This window comes from Chenopodium quinoa, unplaced genomic scaffold (genome assembly GCF_001683475.1).
Source record: "Chenopodium quinoa cultivar QQ74 unplaced genomic scaffold, ASM168347v1, whole genome shotgun sequence".
Classification (NCBI taxonomy): domain Eukaryota; kingdom Viridiplantae; phylum Streptophyta; class Magnoliopsida; order Caryophyllales; family Amaranthaceae; genus Chenopodium; species Chenopodium quinoa.
Genome location: NW_018742669.1, coordinates 207,949 through 226,716, shown reverse-complemented (window position 1 = coordinate 226,716; position 18,768 = coordinate 207,949). Strand labels below are relative to the sequence as shown.

The following is an 18,768-nucleotide window of genomic DNA, read 5'->3' as shown; positions in this document are numbered from 1 at the left end:
TGGATCATAAGTTCATAACACATTGCAAATTAGCTGGGCTAACACCTAAAGTCTTAATTAATTTAATTTGTCTAAGTGTACATTCTAAGCATAAGGGTCGGCTATCAAACATTTTACTTGACCACTTTAAGGCCCATGTACTTTGACTTTCCGATGCTCTTAACTAGGTGTCAATTCAAGTACAGGGGTCGAGTTCGGTGAGGTCGGGTTGGGTCAGGTTTATTTCAAAGCTGAGTCATACTAAATTATTGTGTCCATATGAGTTGAAATCTGAATCAGGTTTGTTTCAAGTTAGATCAAGTCGAATCAGTTGGACTAATTTTTGACAACTCTACCTCCAATTATTTGAGGCTGTATAATCATATGAGTATTCCACTAGATCGCACAAGCTATTACGACTATTTTTTTTATAGGAAGCTAATACGAGTATTAAGGTCTTGTTCCATTATGAATTTTTCCACTTTATTTTTCATTTATTTTGGCCAGATACATAGGTTTAAATAAAATAAGTATTAGAGATAAAAATAAGTGTTATATAGGTTTTATTTACAACTAAAATAAGTTTTAATAATTTCTTATTTGCTTAAATAATTAAAAATTGGGTGAATAAAATAATACATAGTAATAATCTAGTTAGTAAACAAACAAAGAAAATACACCCTTAAAAATCATTACGATATAATTTCCATATCTATGTCTAAAATGCACATTTGTATAAAATTTCAATATTACTCTCGTTATTTAAAGTATATTAAGGTTTTACTTTCATAAAAAAAGTATAATAAGGTTTTCACTTTTTATGCAATAATTAAGCTTTTCATCGTTAGTCCATTATATGCTAAAAAAATTGTGGATAGGAAGTATTATATTTGGAAATAGCCATTGAAAATCATACACGTCAGCTAATAAACAAGGTGAGATGAAAATGATACCGAACAATTGCACTAGCATTACTTCCAGCAATTGAGGTTTATGTTTAACTAACAGTTTTACATCGCTTTTTGGAATGAATGAACTGACAACTACACTTAAATTTATATTGTCTTAATGACGAGATTATCTTGGATTTACGTTTTCTTTTACGACCCTTTTTATACAAAGAACTTCCAAAAGCTATTTAGTGAACTCTTCATCCGTGAATTAGAGCGGTAAATTCGGGTAAACGGGTAGGAAGTAGAGCTGTCAATTCGAGTAAACGGGTCGGGTTAGTGTAGGTCATATCAACTTGGATCGGATCAATTCAAGTTAATGTCGTAACCTATGCGGGTCGGGTTGGGTCATGCTTGAGTCGGGTCATACATCTTATCGGGTTTGGGTCGGGTCACATTCGGGTCGGGTGTATAATAGGTCGGGTTTAACTCGGATTTTAACGGGTTAAAACGAGTTAGGGTTATTCTTGGGTTCGATTTAAGTCAATAATTTGCGTGTTATAATCAGGTTAGGTCATTTCTAAGCCGGGACGAGTTCGAGTTCGAGTCTCAAATATTGGGTTAATTTGGGTCTTAGGTTGATTTCAGATCGGGTCATATTGGGTTCGGGTACATTTTTCGGATCGATTTGTTAACAGTTCATGTACTGCCAATTTAATACTTCATTCTTTATTATTATATTTATGATTCAGATTACAATCCTTCTCAATTAACTAGCTTCATTAAGGGAAATATTTTAAAGCATTAATGTGTTAAACTAGATTACTAGCTATATTAGATAAGAGTATAAGAGTTAAGATATGTGTGTGGTGTGGGAAAGTTGATTTAAGCAATGTTAAAGGTAGTGTAACACTCCAATAATTCTCCCTTTTTAAACCACTTACTGTAAATAAAATAGAGGAAAACCATTGTCATGTTACCGCCACGTGTTAAAACGTTAAGGCTTTATCAAAGTATCGCAGCGGAAAAACCAAACTTAAGTCTTTAAAAATAACATAGTTTAGAAAACCAATAAGTCAAAGCTTACAAACTGGAACCATAAAGACCCTTATTTTAAACCAAACCAATATTCGAAACCCAAATCATAAATGAAATAACAAAATATAAATAAGTTCAACACAAAAGAACGAGTACTCTCAATCACACTAATCCCGACAATGCGTATGCCAAATCCCTGAACTTTACATCATCAAGCTAACTTGTGCAATACTGCTCCCCAATAATACAAGTGTAATAATTGGATTATCACAGGGTCATTGACCAAAAGAAAACACACAAAAGCACGCAATCAGCAAAGTTGAGTACATATAAGTTACAACCCAACAAACCTAATATGCTCAACTAATTAAAGTAAATAACATTCAACATGAATTCATTAACCAAGACTCCACACTAAAATAGTTCAATCAACTCAACATACTCACTAACCAATTACAAACTCTTGACTCTTTATCTTTAATTTAATTAATTTAATTTGGAGTCAGCAATAGACGAGGTTGTCCAACCCACCAAATCATTTTGGTCCCAAATGACCAATTAAAATAAAAAAAATATAGCATGATGTAAGAATGGGCGCGACTCTATTCTCCCAAAGTTAGTCTAGGATCTCATCTAACTTTCATTATAAAATATAAAAGTAAATACCAAAAGAAAAGAGGACATGTTGATCAAACAAACCTCGGAAAACCACAGGCTACCACCGTGTACCCCAACCCATAATTGTCAATACTCCAGAAGTGCACGCTTTCCAGAGTTTTATTGCTCATTAATGTTTCACTTTACGTGATTACAAGTTTAATTAATAGCCGACTCATTCAAGTAAACCATACATGATGATCATACATATAATTCACTTTTAATCTTATTTAGGACAACGATGATCACATCACAAATTGACCTTTTAATTCCACTAATCTTCCAAGATATCCAAAATTTGTTGAACAAAGTCAACCCACCTAGCCATTTCGGCTTAATCCACCTTTATTCAACATACTAACAAGTCATGCTTGACTAATAAATAATTAATAATAACCTCAAAAAATAATTAATAAATTCATTCTACTTAACCATTCAATTCCAAATCCTTTAATAATCCAAATGTGATTAACAAACCAATCCAATAAAAAAAATATGCTTCTATCAACATTCCATACAAATAATTAATCCAATATAATTCAACATGCGTGCATCCATAATTCCATACAAACATGATCAATTCACCAAAACATGTCTCATAAACATAAGCACATGAATTAATTCAATATTTAACCAAACAATTTTCATCCAAGTGTTCTCTAAACATGAAACTAAGTTATTTACTTTTGGTACCTAAACATGATACTTCTTACAACGAAGTAGACATGTACGTATCTCATGTAAACAATCTTTTGTGCCATTTTTAATCACTTAAAAGTCTCCTAGGAAATAATCACTTCCTAGAAAACAACCAACAATCATAAATTAATACCCAAACAAATTTCCAGCAATATAATTTTATTAAAAACTCCTTTAAACTTCCTTTAAAACTTCCTTTAAAACATGTTTTTATGCTTAATTAATATTGAGAATTCAATAGGAACAAAAGCCCCAATTTAGTTAATTATTAGAACCCTAAAATCCTAATTTAAATAAATTAAAACCCTAAGTTTTAGAATCATAAAATCTGAAATTTTAAAACACAATCATAAATCTGAAATCATAAGTTTTAAATCATCAAAATCCATTTTTGATACTAAAACAATAAACTTTAAACAATAAAATAAAAACATAAACAAATTAATAATTTTTTTTAAAGCAAAATAAGGAAAATAAAGGGGAAAGAGGAAGGAGGGCAGCCACGGGAAGGCTGCTGGTGGATCACCGGCGGACTGATGGTCGCCGGCGACTGGCGACGGTGGCGTCATGTGGGCGGCTCGTGGTGGCAGCGGGCAGCAACAAAGAGGAGGGGGCGTGAGAAGCTTTTCTCACTTAAAAGGAAAAAGAAAAAAAAAAAGAAAAGAAAGAAAAAGGAAAAAGAAAAAATAAAATAATAAGAAAAAAATAAATGAGAAAGAAAATATGACTAACCTTATTGTGTGGGGAAAATTTGGGGATTCACGGGGTATTTATAGGAGAGAATTGTAGGGTAGAATTGGTCCTCATGAAAATAATGGACCAATTAAATAAATCAAATGGGTTAGGCTTTGTTTGTATGGGTATAAATTGTAGAATGAAGGTTTATAAAATAATTTGCACTAAAATAATTTTTGAGCCAAATTAATAATTTGAAACTTTTAAAATCAAATACTGGAAAAAATACAAATAAATATTATAAATAAATAACATTTTATTTATAAATTATTTAAAAATATGGGGGATTACGTAGATTTATCAATTAGAGTGTTTGGATCGAGTTAGCTCGATTCGGGTCAATTGAGTTAATTACATTACTATTCAGGTCGGGTTACATCAGGTTTGGGTCGGGTTAACAACAGATCGGGTTGAATTGAGTCGGATTAGTGACAGATCGGGTTGAATTTGAGTCGGATTAGTAATAGATCGGGTTGAATCCAGGGAATGGGTTGAATTCGGGTCGGGGGTCTCGGGTTGGTTTCGGGTCGGGTCATATCGGGTTCGGGTCACCAATTTCTGGGGTTCAAACAAGTCGGGTCATGATCGGAATCTGGTAAAATTTCGGGTCGGGTCAGCTTTTGACAACTCTAGAAGGAAGGGTAGTGAACCCTACCCCCAAGCATAATTACAATTCACAAGAATGTCCCTGCTCCCAAACTTTACACGTGTATTGTGTTCTTCTTAGCTTATTTTGATTTATTTCAGATAAATTAAGTTTTCAAATAAGATAAATTTACATAAATAAAAAAAATTCAATCATAATTTCAATTAATATATTAATATTGTCCCCTTTATAAGACTAAGGGGCTACTTCCCTTATTACCAGTTTTCAGGTAGAAGCTCTTTGAACTTATTTAAAGACACTTGTGGGCCTTGTGGCGAGTACAATCCAGATTCGTTCTATGCAACTTAATTGATAATGAAACATCAAAACTGAAAAAGGAAATAATAAAAATAAAAATAATATCCCCGCCACCATTTCATGGCGTCTCTCACAGGCAGCATCAATGCATGCGTTATTAATAATTAATAAAAGAGTAGTTAGCAATTGGCATTGGAGCCAAAATACCCGAAAGCTTAAAACAAGTTTGAAAGGACAAAAAGTGAAATCCATTTAATTTATTGGAGTAAATTAGGCAAATGTTTCCTTTCGCTGTCTTTGGTGTATGCATGCAAGTGATGCAACGAGCTGGATTTACTCTCTAGCGCTTCATCATAAAATTTTAAGCAAACTACTAGAATTACAAAGTTAACATAATTTAATGACCATTGTCCAAACATTCTAGGGAGTCACTAAAAAAAATAACAATTCACACCAGACAATGAAATCAAATCAAATTAGGCTAGACGACTAAGTCAGAAAAGTTCAATCGTCTAAAATGATTCAAACTAACCAAAATACCTTTTATATATATATATATATAATGAACCGAAGACCAAAATGTTATAAGTAAGGTAAAGAGAACATAACCTAATGTCTTTTACTTGTAATAAAAATACTAGTAGTAGCAAACCACCAATATATGATTGAGTAAATCGAAATGAGATTATTCTGAAAGGTTGATAAAAGTTGGAGTTATCGCTACATTTATTTCTATTAGCTTTATTCTTAAATCATTTGAAAATGTGATCTCCGTGTAATTTAATTTTAATTCTTTCCCATAGCACTTCTTGAGCCTTTAATCATATGACATTGAAAGCAAATAGTGTTAAGCACTACTCAAAATTGCTGCCATATACTGTAATCCGTGGTTTATACACACGGGTGTACAGTGCTCATCGTACACCCGGATAAATAAAAAAAAGGCGGAAAGAACATCCTATGTTTCATAAAGAACATACATGTATTTGACAAAGAACATGTTTGTATTTGACAAAAACATGCATTACCAAAGAACATAAAGATATAATAAAAAGAACGAGATAAAAACTTGATAAAATTTTCTGAAAAATTACACATTATTAACGGGAAAAATTTAGAGGTGATAAAAAATCGAGTAGGGTCGGGCCATATCATAATTTCTTGTGCCCAAACCCGTAGAAAAGTAGCGGGTTTTCGGGCTTTTTTCGAACCCGGTTCGTGTTTTAACTAAAAATGTATTTTTAGGTTTGCCCAAACCCACCCTATTTCGGGCCGGATCGGGTCGGGATGCGAGTCATGCCAATGTTGATCACCTCTTAAAAAATCCTTACCAAAGATATCATTTCCCCAAAAAATAGTTTTCTATCTCTCCAAAAAAAATTCAACTTCCCATAATAATTTTTTTTTTTTAATCTAACATTATTTTCAATTAAAAATAATTTAAGATTTCAATATCAAATTTCAAAATATCATATGTTAAAAGAACATAATTTATATTGTAAAGTACATATAGTTAATACCTAAATAACACACTAATCAAACTCAAAGAATATACGATAATAAAAGTAATTTAAATATGACATATGATAATAAAAAATAGAATTTGGGAGTCACTACGACCTTAAAGAACATACACGCCAAATTCAAAGAACATACTTTGTATTATTAAACCCAAAAAAAATATATGTTTATCAACATATGTTAAATAACATAAGTTATAATATAAAGAACATATAATTTTACTCAAAGAACACACTGATCACACTCAAAAAACATATTAAAGGTATGTTCTTTGTCAAACATAGATATGTTTTTTATCAAACACTATATGTTCTTTCCGCCTTTTTTTGTTTAGCCGGGTGCACCATGAGCATGGTGCACCCGGGTGTATTATCTAATTTTCACATATACTGTAAAGATTTTAATGCTTACTCCTTTTTGCTGTCTAGGAATGATAATGACAACTTGTGTAAAATAATGTTGATGGTGTGCTTAATTATTGAGAATAATGCTAAATATATGATGAGTCATAAATCTATATAACTAATATTTAAACCTAGTAAATATGCATATAGGACATTACAAGATCCTGTTTTGCTAGATTAAGAGAGTTACATAAATTGTATAATATAGCCGCCATGCACTAAGTTTATATTTGATGATGACATGCATAACATGACAGCATCTTTATGCTAAAACTCAATCCAATCAAATGAAACAATTTAACAGAAAAAAGGATTGATTTCGGGAATGATTGTGTGCTAAGGTAGGTAAAAAGGACCTTATAAGGTAACACATGGTGAATGTAATTTCCATAATTATTGCTAGGATAGATATAGGTAATGATCCATAGAGTATATGAATCTAGGATTGTGATGTTTAAAATTTTAATAGTTTCTCGATCTTATATAAAAGGTACGACATGCACTATTTTTTTTAGGTGAGAAAAAGATAAGTTATAGTGTATACAATTTCAATGACCGCTCTCTTCATCAGGAGATATATTTATCTTTTTTAAGGTTTATAGATTGAGAAACAGTTTAAAGAGTCGGTTTAAGATTTTCATTAAGAAAAAAAACCATTACCAAATGTAAAGTAAAAATAAATATAAGAACAAAAAAAGATAGAGAAAAAAGGAAATTTAGAAGATCGAACAAAGAAAAGTATGACTAATTGACTATAGTATATAATTTCTACACAAATATGTTTTTATATTCAACCAATAATTTAGCAAGCATTAAATACTATTAATATACTCAGTACGTTATAAATTAATACGCATGATCTAAATCAGATAAGATAAATTATTTAGAAATGCATATGCATTTGTGCATGTACATTTGTACTCGTATCGTGATAGAAAAAGTGATAGGAGAGTCATCAAGCTAAGTGAAGAATAATGAGTATGCTCCCTCTTAGCTTGAGGATGAAGAGGTCCATACTCGTGACTTGTGAGTATTATTAAATACGTGAGACTTATAGTATAATTTTTACTTGTATTAATCAATAAAGAGGATAATCAAGTACTTTTTGATGAATGATGATGATTGCTAAGTAATAGATGCCCACAAATTGACCCTTGAATAAAGAAAAATATAAATTGTACTAATTTCTAAAAGTGATATCATAAAATAAAATAAAACCCTAACTAACTATTAATAAACATTGACTCTTATACAAATCATACAATTAGTATGGTTATGCCGATTGTCATAAGCAGATAACCAATCGTAATGTTGATTACGCAATTAATTTCCATTAAGCACTTAACACAATAAAACATATTCTAGTGGTACCTTTTTAAATGGGTTAATTGTATTTATTAAGCAAACCTACCCAATTGAGCAAGTAGTGCAAGATTTTATAAGGGCTTTTTTAGCATAGAAAATTTATCAAAATAAATGTTGCCATCAAAAGAATAACATAAAAATGTAGCCCATGAAGGAGACCTAAAAGAGGTTAACTTTTAAAATAAAGTAAGTATTGTCTAACCCTTAATTAATTTAGCTATTAGAAGAAAGATTAGCTTAATAAGCTTCTAAAATGATCACTATAAAAGGCAATCTATGGTTGTCCAAATTTAACAAAATTATTAAGAGAACATTTTTACTAAGAGTTAAAGCATCAAACAAACACACACAAAAAAAAAAGGTGAATTTGAGTAAAAAGATTAGAAAAGTTATTAGCAAAGTATAGTGAAAACTGTGTGATTAAGGAGGAAAATGACAGGAGTTAGTACATCTTGTGGAGCATGCAAATTTCTAAGGAGAAAATGTACAATTGAATGTGTTTTTGCACCTTATTTTAGCTATGATGAGGCAGTTGCTCATTTTGCAGCAGTTCACAAAGTTTTTGGGGCAAGTAACGTTTCAAGGTTGCTTCTTCATCTCCCTGAACACTTTAGAAGTGAAGCTGCCTTAACCATCTCTTTCGAAGCTATCGCTCGAATGAGAGATCCTGTTTATGGTTGTGTTGCCTATATTCATGCCCTTCAACAAGAGGTTTGCTTTCTTATTTGGTTATAAGTTATAACTCTTCTTTTATTTAACCTAGATTCAAAAGCAATATATATCAACAATAAATTACAAGTTGTAGTAAAATCATTGGGATCAAACTTAAATTTAGTGTGGTTTGACAAGTATCACCGACATCAATATTGTTTCATCATCATGCAATATATTATACTCCGTATATATTTATCCGACCACTTAACTAATTTTACTCATTGATATTATACAGTATAAGATTTTACGCTGTACATGCATTTTGATTTAATTTGTTGCTTTGAAGGATGAATGCTATGTTACTTTAATTAGATCATCAATTTTAAAAATGTCAATAGCTTAACTAACCTTTCCCAATTAAGACAGAACAATCGCGATAGGATGCTAGTAATAATGTTGTTTCAAATGCTTATCAATAACACGACTCCTTTGACAACGTAACTGCAGGTAGCAACTTTACAAGAGGAGATAGAAGTTCTAGGCAACCAAATGGTGAATACTATGAGCATTGGAATTACTAGTGATTGTGAAGGTTCTCAAGCAACTAATAACAATAATCTACTTACTTATTATGATTCATCACCCTTATTATCTTCACAAGACTGTGAAATCGTGAATAATTTACCAGAAAATTGGAATACTGGTACAAATTATCAAGTGGAACCAGTCATACATGCAGAAAAAAATGGATTATCATGCAGCACCCAAATGATGTGGAACAATAATCATATGATGAACTTACCAGTATCTTTTTGTGAATGGCAAGGACAAAATCTTTTTGGTATTACTAATACTGGGGCCCAAGAATGTCTTCTGGAAGGGTTAGTTAACCCCAAAACTTTTGATAGTTCTTCTCTTTTTTGCTGTTTTTCATATACTCCCTCAATCCAATAGTACATTATAACTACTTTATTTGAGTCATGTTAAATAGTTAATTTTTAGCTAGCTAATTGGTAGCAAAATTACCCTGTTATACACTTTTTTTATCTACTACGGAGTAATTCTATATTAGAAAAGGTAAGATTAGCTGGATGATTCGTCCCCTTTTAGCTAACAAAAATTTAGTTGTTTAGAGGTTTTCTTTAATGAGTACTCTTTATTTAACAATTTATTCGACCTTCGTATGTATCAACTCTCAACTCTGGAACGGGGACTCAATTATATATAGAGCGGAGTTGGTGCTTGTAATTAGAGGTGTCAATTCGGATGATCAGATCGGGTCTGATGAAGTCGGGTCGGGTCAATTTTTAAAGTTGAGTTATGCTAAATTATTATGTCCACGCGAGTTCAAATCTAAATAAGATATTTTCGGTTCGGTTTCGGATCGGGTCGGATTAGGTGTACTTTTTACACCTCTACTTGTAATGTAATTAGTTGCTAGTGTGTATAAATTAAAAGTATAGTGTGTTAGCTTCAAACCGATATTAGAAGATTAATTATTCCGATCCCTCCTTTCTTTCCACTTATGTTGTTATATTTTATTACTACGTATTTAACCTTACTATATACTTGTATATCTTTGGTGCAAATTCTCTAGATATATACTATATAATAATATAATCTTGACTTGCAAACGTTTATACATTAAAGGTACTTTGTTCCGCAGTTCCATCCTAAATTACATGGTCACAAACCTTGACCAAAAAAGAGTACAGTGTACACTTATTCATTTCTTTTATACTCTGTAAACAAGATCAATCTTCTCTTAAGACTAAAATTAGACGCTTATTCATAGTCGAAAGGATCATGTATGACAAAATTCATTTTAGAAACACAATGCATTTCTTTCCTTTCCTTTTGAATACTTTTTAACTTTCGAGGTAAATAGAAACACTGATTTTGATTTTGGGAGTTTGAATTATTTGTCAAGTTCAGGGTATCAATGACAAAGGGATGCACAAAATATGAACAAATATCTTGGGACTGGGGCGCACCAAAACTGTTTGTGAGTTGGATATCATATATTCATATTATTATGATAATTATCATAAGCATGTTCATTAAGAATATTAGTAAAAAAGCCCAATGTATCTTTCCAAGTAAGACAAACTTAACAACGATTATTAACGGGCCCCTGATAATCCAAGTCTCATTGAGGCTAACAAAGTTATATTTTTGCTCATTTGGTAAATTTTACTTATTTGAAAATATCGAAAAGAAAAATGTTACTCATTGAAAAAGACCTTGGATGTTACATCCAGCTGATCTAAGCGCATATAAAATTCTTCATGCAATACCAACTTAATGGGGCTAATTAAGTTCAAATGAAATAGAAGATATATGTACTAGCAAATTTAAAGTTTGCGTTCATACAATAATTGATATTGTCACACTTCCTTAGGAAATAATGTTGGCACATACACCTCCTTGTAAGAACATCACCGGAAAATATACATTATTGTCTTACAGCTTTACAAGTAGAGTTCAATTTTATTTTTTCTTATTAAGAGAAACGTACTCTTAGAGAAATCAATTTTGGTTTGTTAAAATTAGTTTCCTAAATACTTCCATTAGAGTATCTAGTTGCTTGAGCAGTGTCTACATGCTTTACCTACACCTTGAATTTGGACATCATAAAGTAAAAGGGTGATTGTAAGTTATTTTATATTTGCATTAGCATGCATGCTCATCAGAATACAAGTCATGAAATCTTCCTAGCCATGATCACTCATCAAGAATTTCTAACCAAGCGACCGTAATTCATCTTCTCTTAAAATCTATGTATAAACGTATCTTGTGCATGGTATAATCAAAAGGTTAATAATTAAATACTTAATTATTTGTCCATATGATTGTACAATGTGCCAACACAAAGCAAAAAATAATCTTGGTTGTACAAATTAGGTGTACGATAAAGCACTGTACAATTTTTTCCCATATTACGAGTACAATTTTAATCTTAAGCTTAACCTACTCTATTTAAGGTTTTCACAAATTTTTATATGTGGTTGGCCACACTGTGTGGCTAGGGTTATTTATAGGGATTACATATTCAAGGGTTACTCGGTCGGTCAGGGGTTATTCTCACACAGAAAACACACTAACCAACTGAATAAATTTAGAATAAGTAACTCCTGACCGACTGAGTAACCCTAAATAAGTAATCCCGGAATAAGTAACCACGGCAAAAACGCGCTAACCGACTGAGTAACCCTAAATAAGTAATCCCGGAATAAGTAACCCCGGCAAAAACGCGCTAACCGACTGAGTAACCCTAGAATAAGTAACCCTTAACCGACTGAGTAACCTCTATAAGTAACTCCGGTTGTACTGCAGCTAGCCACACAGAAAAAGCACCGTAAAGTTTTTAGATCCTCACAATACCAATTACTTTATACTTGTGTACAATATACAAGGAATGTGTTATATTATACTAAAGTAATTATTGTTAGAGGGCTTAATAATGTATACTCAATTTTTTCATATATAGTATGAGTTAATTAAACCCTAATTCGACAATTAAGAATTTTGAACAATACTGAAAGCCAATGTGAAACAGTTGATGATTACAAAAGGAGCATTATATTTGTTTTTTGTTTCTTTTCAAAAAACTGTTACGAAACTAAGATTCAATAATAGCATTACCAATTTCATATTAACTTAATTAAATAGGTTGGTCAATTAGATTTGTGAATGATGCCACAGATAACATTGACATTTCATGTAATTTCCTTAATTTGATATTGATATGATGTTTCTGGAGAGGTTTAATTTAAATACAAGGTGTCAAATATTGTTTTAGTGTTTGAAAATGTGATTTGCACTAAACACAAATCTTAATACCCAATTAATTGAAGTAATCTAGCACTAACTACCTAGCCCCAGATGCCAGCAACTTCCACTGCCGTCAGCCCATCACAAACCTAGCTATTTCCAGTCTTATATCACAGTGGAAAATTTTGAAGGCCTAAAACCACCCAACCATACCTCTTCGAGCGGAAGAAGGAAGGTCGTCCACCGGCCACCACAGCAGCCGTGGCGCAAATGACATTGGGGGGTTGGACAGTCAGTCAAAACAATTGCAAAAGTGTACAAAGATAAGTGTAGCTAGTAGCAATAATGGAGCTGCTAGAAGCTGGACTCTCCCTTGTATATTAACATGAAACTAAATTCACTTTCTTGATTCCTTTCCTCTTATTTCAGTTTCCTAATAATTCCTTTCTTCTATCTATATGCAACTCAAACAATTCTTGTCTGAGAGAAGCTAGACACTTAGGGCAAGTAACCTTTAATAATATCCTTTGTAATATTCAATCTTTTTCCTAGTACAATCAATTGAATCCTCAAGAAAGCTTGTAAACAAGGTAAGTTCCTGATCAAACTTAATTACAACAGCATTTCCTAAAACCATTTCATTTCATCACGGGGCAATTGGATATCACTCTAGAACCCTAATACAGTTATTACAACTAAGAATGCTTAACTTGGACTTCGCATCTGCTAATTTCATCCTTTAATACATATAGCGACGAACACTGGAAAATTCAACTAGTTTAGATTTTAGAACTTATTTGGTTGCAGAAGTTCAGTACATATAACTTGCAACATGCATACAAGTAGTCACCCAAACATAGAGTTCTAGTTTCATCTTCGTCTCCAGACTCTCTCCACTAAACACATACACACACAAAACTCTTCTTTCGTGTTTTCATGCATATAATTTAAAATTTTAATGAAGTATATTGCAATTTATACGGTTCAATAACATTCATTTAATCGATGATCGTATAGGCCGGACAAGTTAGTCTTCTATCATCATACCTAAGGCCTTCAACCTAATCAACATCAACCTTAGTTTCCGGTTTCTCCCATAGAATACAGTAAAGTATTACGATTTTTTTCTGTGAAACCTTAAACTCTTATTACTACAACAGTACTACCTAAGCTGAATGATGCCCTCTTTAAGGAAAGGAATTGATGTAACTTAGTTCTAGAACCACACTCAATGTCTCACTGGTGACTGATGAGACATCACAATTAACGACATTGAAAGATGCTTTGACAAATATAGCAAATAATACAGTGGCAGAACAAAAATAAGGATTGAAGACGGAATAAATTGGTGATGTGAAATATCAATTGTCTCCTCAATCTCATGAACAACTATTGAATGCTGAATTATACTGCATAATATACTCGTATCGAGGAGAATAGGAAAGAATAAACATTAATTACCATGATAACATTCTATGTATTCATCTTGGTAGCTTGATTAAGATGCAAACTAGATCAGTAGATATCAATATCCACAACAAAGCTAGCAAACATTACAACTGAATAACTATGACTTCAACAACAAACTAATTAATCAATCTCGAACAACTATGAAAAAAACTGTTAATATCACAAAGATCATCAAACTGAGTTCTCTAACATACACCTAATTAATCATCGATCTGCTAGCAGCTGCTACCATTAAAAGGATAAAAAGAAGTCCTAATCTGCTAATTTTCCACTGAAATCCTAGCTAATTCTTACAAGAGCTAACCACAAATTTAAGCATGCACTCCTAATTCTTTTGACAAAATGTTGTTAGTCCACCCCAAAGCTAACATATCAACCACAAAATTCAAAATTTCTCGCCCTTTATAGTTCCCCGTTAATAAGAAGGGGGAGGGCGAGGAGGAGGACCCCAAAACATATCATGAGGCATCTGACCATTCGGAAGCAAATTAGGAGGCATATTAAATATAGGCATTGGCATTGAAGACGTACTTTGATCACCTGCCGGGGCTGCGGCAGCTGCAGCTGCTGGTGTACCCCCTCCTGCCACCATCCCACTTCCACTCCCGTGTGACTGCTGAGATGCTGACCCGCCACCGCCTGTGGCTCCCACCTGCTGAATTGCTTCGGGCTGCGCTCCTCCCGCCTCCCCACCGTTCCCCTCAGGTCCTGCAGCATTGGACTCCTGATCTTCAACCGGGAGCCGTTCATATGTAGCATTGCTGAAAGTAGCAGCAATAACCAACACAGGACCTGATGCCACCAGAGGCCCAACAACACCACCCCCAACAACCTGCCCTTGGCCACCAGCCAAGTAGACCGTCAACCCAGTTGCTCCAGGTGGTGATGGGGACGGGAGAAACGCCCCCGAAAGGGAAAGAATCTCAAACCGTCCATGAAGCGTAACACCACCACCCGGAGCAGCCGGTTGGCGAAGTGTCACATTCGTAACAATCCCACTCCCGCTGAGCACCGACACACCCCGGTGTCGGCGCTGAGCAAAATTAGCCAAACTATCAGCAATATCAGCACCAGTACTAATCTCCAAAACATGACTCCTCAAAGCATTAGGACTTTCTTTAGTAATAACAATGGGAGGTTTAGGCTTATTCTTAGACCCTGGTGGTCTACCTCTAGGCCTCCTACCACTACTACCACCACTATTCCCACCACTCCCAAATTCCACCATTTCAAACCCGCCTCCGCCACCGCCACCACTGCTAAGATTGTGATTATCCTCAGACTCCTGATTATTCTCCCGGCTATCGTCCGAATCCGGGTTCGGGTTTCCATTGCTACCATCAATATCTTGGTGTTCAGACTTAGTTTGATCAGAGGACATGTGTTCAACTCCCCTCATAGCTACATTACCAGCCCACCATCTGTTTGCCATTTTTTTTTTTTTTTTTTTTTTTTTGTTTTGCTGGTAATAAAACCGACAAACCCACACCAATATTACACCAAACAAAATATACAGAGTTTTTCCTAATTTTATTTTTTGTTTTTCTGATGTCTTTTCTTTTGAAATTCTTACCAAACAAAAAAGAAAACAAATTTGACAAGGGTAATAAACTTGTAAATAGTCAAGAAAAGTGGAGCCAACTTTTGTTTATTTGGTAAAGGGATAAAAAAGCTGTAAGTTGTTACTTGTTAGTTGAGAATGCATAGAATTAAAATCTGATTTCCAAAAACCCTCTCTTTTATCTTCTCTCTCTTACCTTGATTCTAGTGTGTTTGCTGCTTTTGAGTCAAAATAGCGAAAGCAAAATAAGCAATTTCTACTTCAAATTTCAAATTCTTCATCCCTTCCAACTGAAAATTAAAACCAAAAAATTCAAATGGTAATTAAGATAAGAAATCAATAATAACAATAATAATCAACCAAAAAACAAAATTAAAAACAGGAATTAAACAAAACCCACCTCAGAAAATCTGAAACTCTGACATGCAAACTCAATGGAGTTAAGAACAACTCCAAAGATGAAATCTTTCGAATGAGGGAGTAAAAAAGCTACTTTTTTTTTCTATTTTTTTTATAATACTATTTTTTTTTAATAATACTATATAATTTGAAGGTGACCCACAAATTTTAAAAAAAAATCTGATTTGGGTACGGCTGAATTGTTGTTGCTGTGAAGAAGGAATGAAAGAAAGAGCAAAAGCAAGAAGACAGAGAAAATAAATAAAAGAAGGGTTAATTTTAGGAATTCCAAGAAGGGAAGGATTCTAGTGTTTTTTCCTTGTTCTTACCCTTTCTAGGTGTGCAACTATGTATGTGGGTGGGGTTGCTCCTCTCTTTAATTTTTTAGGGTCTTATTTTTTTTCCTTGCAAATCTTGTTTTCCCTCCTTGTATTATGTGTTGTAACCACAAAGGACAATTTATTAAAGTTACTAGATTTTGTCCCTATGTAATTAATTTAGCGGATTGACCCGATTTGATTCAATTGACTCAGATTCAAAATTTTGAAACTGACTCTAACCGAACTCAATATCGTATTTAGGCTTAAACTGATGTATTTCCGATATAGTTGGCTATATATGTACTAAGTATAATTTAATCACATATAAGCAAAATCTAGTAACTTTAATCATTACGGATTAATATTCGAACATTCAAAATTACCAAAGTCCTCTAGGGATAGCGTTTAGAATTTCTATTTGCCAATGAGGACAAGAGTATGGGCATAGGTTGAGCCTGCAAGACAAGAATTTATGACAAGCAAAGGCTAGGCACAACCCACTAATTTATTTTTAGTGAGCTGACGTTTTCAATAGAAGGTGCCTTCAACACAGTCCACGTGTTATGCTACCGATCTCCTAAAATAATATTGGTTGTACATTAGCAAAAAATTTAATTTCACTCAAACCACTATTTGAAAATATGTCCATTTATAAGTCCATTAATATAAAACTGGGTTATATAATATATTAAATCATCAAGTCATATCGGCTCATGATCAGCTCTAAGAACGCCACGGTATATTTCCTTTTAGGAACTTTGCTGTTCTTTTAAATGTTCCTGTTAATTCTGTGATTAACAAGTTTCCTGTAGGAAAAGTAAGTGGAAGGGGCCCATTAATCAGCCGGCGCAAGATAAGGATTTCTATCTACAGGGCCCAGGGGTTCCAATATTGAAAACTGGGGAAATTCAATAGTTTCTAGTTTGCATATGTGCCCCTTTTTTCTAAAAATGGTTTCTCTCTTTTCTTACCTCTTTTAAACTTCTGGATCCAATTTTCTAAGCTGCAACAAGTAAATTCTATCTATTGTTAGCTTTAAATCTAATCATACATATCTCATGAAACAAATTTAATAACATCCCACACCATAACTACTCCCTCTATTTCTATTTTTTTACCCCATTTGACTGTACACGGTCTCCAAGACGCGTATTAAAATGTCTATATCTTTATTTTCATACACATAAAAATTATAAAACATGATATTAATAAAAAATACAATGTGACGAATTTAACAAGACTGCGACAGAGGGAATACAATTTTCCTTTAAAGGTCTATTGTTTGGATACATGATAAAAATTGGTAAAAAAACGTAACATAACATGTTTGTTCATTATATAGGGTGAAAAGAAGAAAGCCTGTTATTGACTGGGAGCGGTTCAACTTCCAAAGCGAAGTCGAGGCCGGTGAGTCTCTAGTCCCAATTCCAAGGGGGAGCTAAGTAGCTGGACCCTGGAGGGTTGGGGGGGTGGGGTGGGGTAATGTGCAACGTGCGCATGAGATGAAGGAAGAACAAGTACCGACAAGAAATCACAAAAACATGCACAGTAATTAACATAAAAAACCCTTGAATTTGAACTTGTAAGATGTTTGAACAGTCTGCAGCAATAGCCTACCAAAATAGCACCGCATGTATTGAGGGCAGAATAGCACCTAGAAAGTTACAACTTACAAAACTACAATAGTCTCAGTGATACATACACATACACATACACATTGGATTTGTGGGTGGGTGGACTATTGGTATGGGTGTAGCAGAAGCATAGTAGAGGAACCCACCAGCTTTGCGCAAAGTAGGCATTGCGGCTCCCTAGGTCACCTCCCCTCACCTCCATTCTCCTTCTCTTTCTTTTCCCCGCTATTCCATCTACTTGGATTATTATTCCAGGAGTTTTTCATCATCTATTAATATTATTAATTGTGTTCAATGTTATTATACTATGGAGTACTATCTTGTGTTAATCGTGGGTTTTTCTTTCTCTTTGATTATATTCTTTCATTAAAATTGTACCACTAATAATTTATTCATCTTGCTCTCTTTTTTTTTAGTTTGAATTGCATCATAACCCCATTATGCCACCATCCATGTTGGGTAATAAATACATATTCTCTAAAGAGCACACTTATTTTATCTAAACTTACCTTGTATAAAAAAATTAATTCATGACATGTTATGAATGAGTATGGGAGCCCCAAGGGATAATGGTGCATGAGTAGTTGTGTTACAAACTCATGTTAAAGATTAATTGTTGTTTGTCATTTTACGTTTGCCGATGCAATATTTTGGCCATTAATATCTTTAATTATACTTAAGTAAAAATTATAAAAATTTGATATTCAAAAATTAGACGTCGAGACGAATCTCATGAGATCCCACATGGCTACGTTTTTCATTAC

The 18,768-nt window shown here is 33.3% G+C and overlaps 2 protein-coding genes across 2 annotated transcripts; one reads left to right on the top strand and one right to left on the bottom strand.

Moving 5' to 3' along the window:
- The first annotated feature begins 8,441 nt into the window (after positions 1-8,441).
- Positions 8,442-9,857, top strand: LOC110722288 (LOB domain-containing protein 33-like). Its single transcript, XM_021901557.1, has 2 exons — positions 8,442-8,903; positions 9,354-9,857. Exons 1-2 carry the CDS (start codon positions 8,625-8,627, stop codon positions 9,798-9,800), a joined length of 726 nt encoding a protein of 241 aa, XP_021757249.1. The 5' UTR covers positions 8,442-8,624; the 3' UTR covers positions 9,801-9,857.
- Positions 9,858-14,118: 4,261 nt separating this feature from the next.
- Positions 14,119-16,597, bottom strand: LOC110722307 (AT-hook motif nuclear-localized protein 15-like). The gene is made up of 2 exons (XM_021901580.1): positions 16,052-16,597; positions 14,119-15,941 (listed from the first exon to the last, which is right to left on the bottom strand). Exon 2 carries the CDS (start codon positions 15,520-15,522, stop codon positions 14,506-14,508), a length of 1,017 nt encoding a protein of 338 aa, XP_021757272.1. The 5' UTR covers positions 15,523-15,941; positions 16,052-16,597; the 3' UTR covers positions 14,119-14,505.
- Between the last annotated feature and the right edge of the window lie 2,171 nt (positions 16,598-18,768).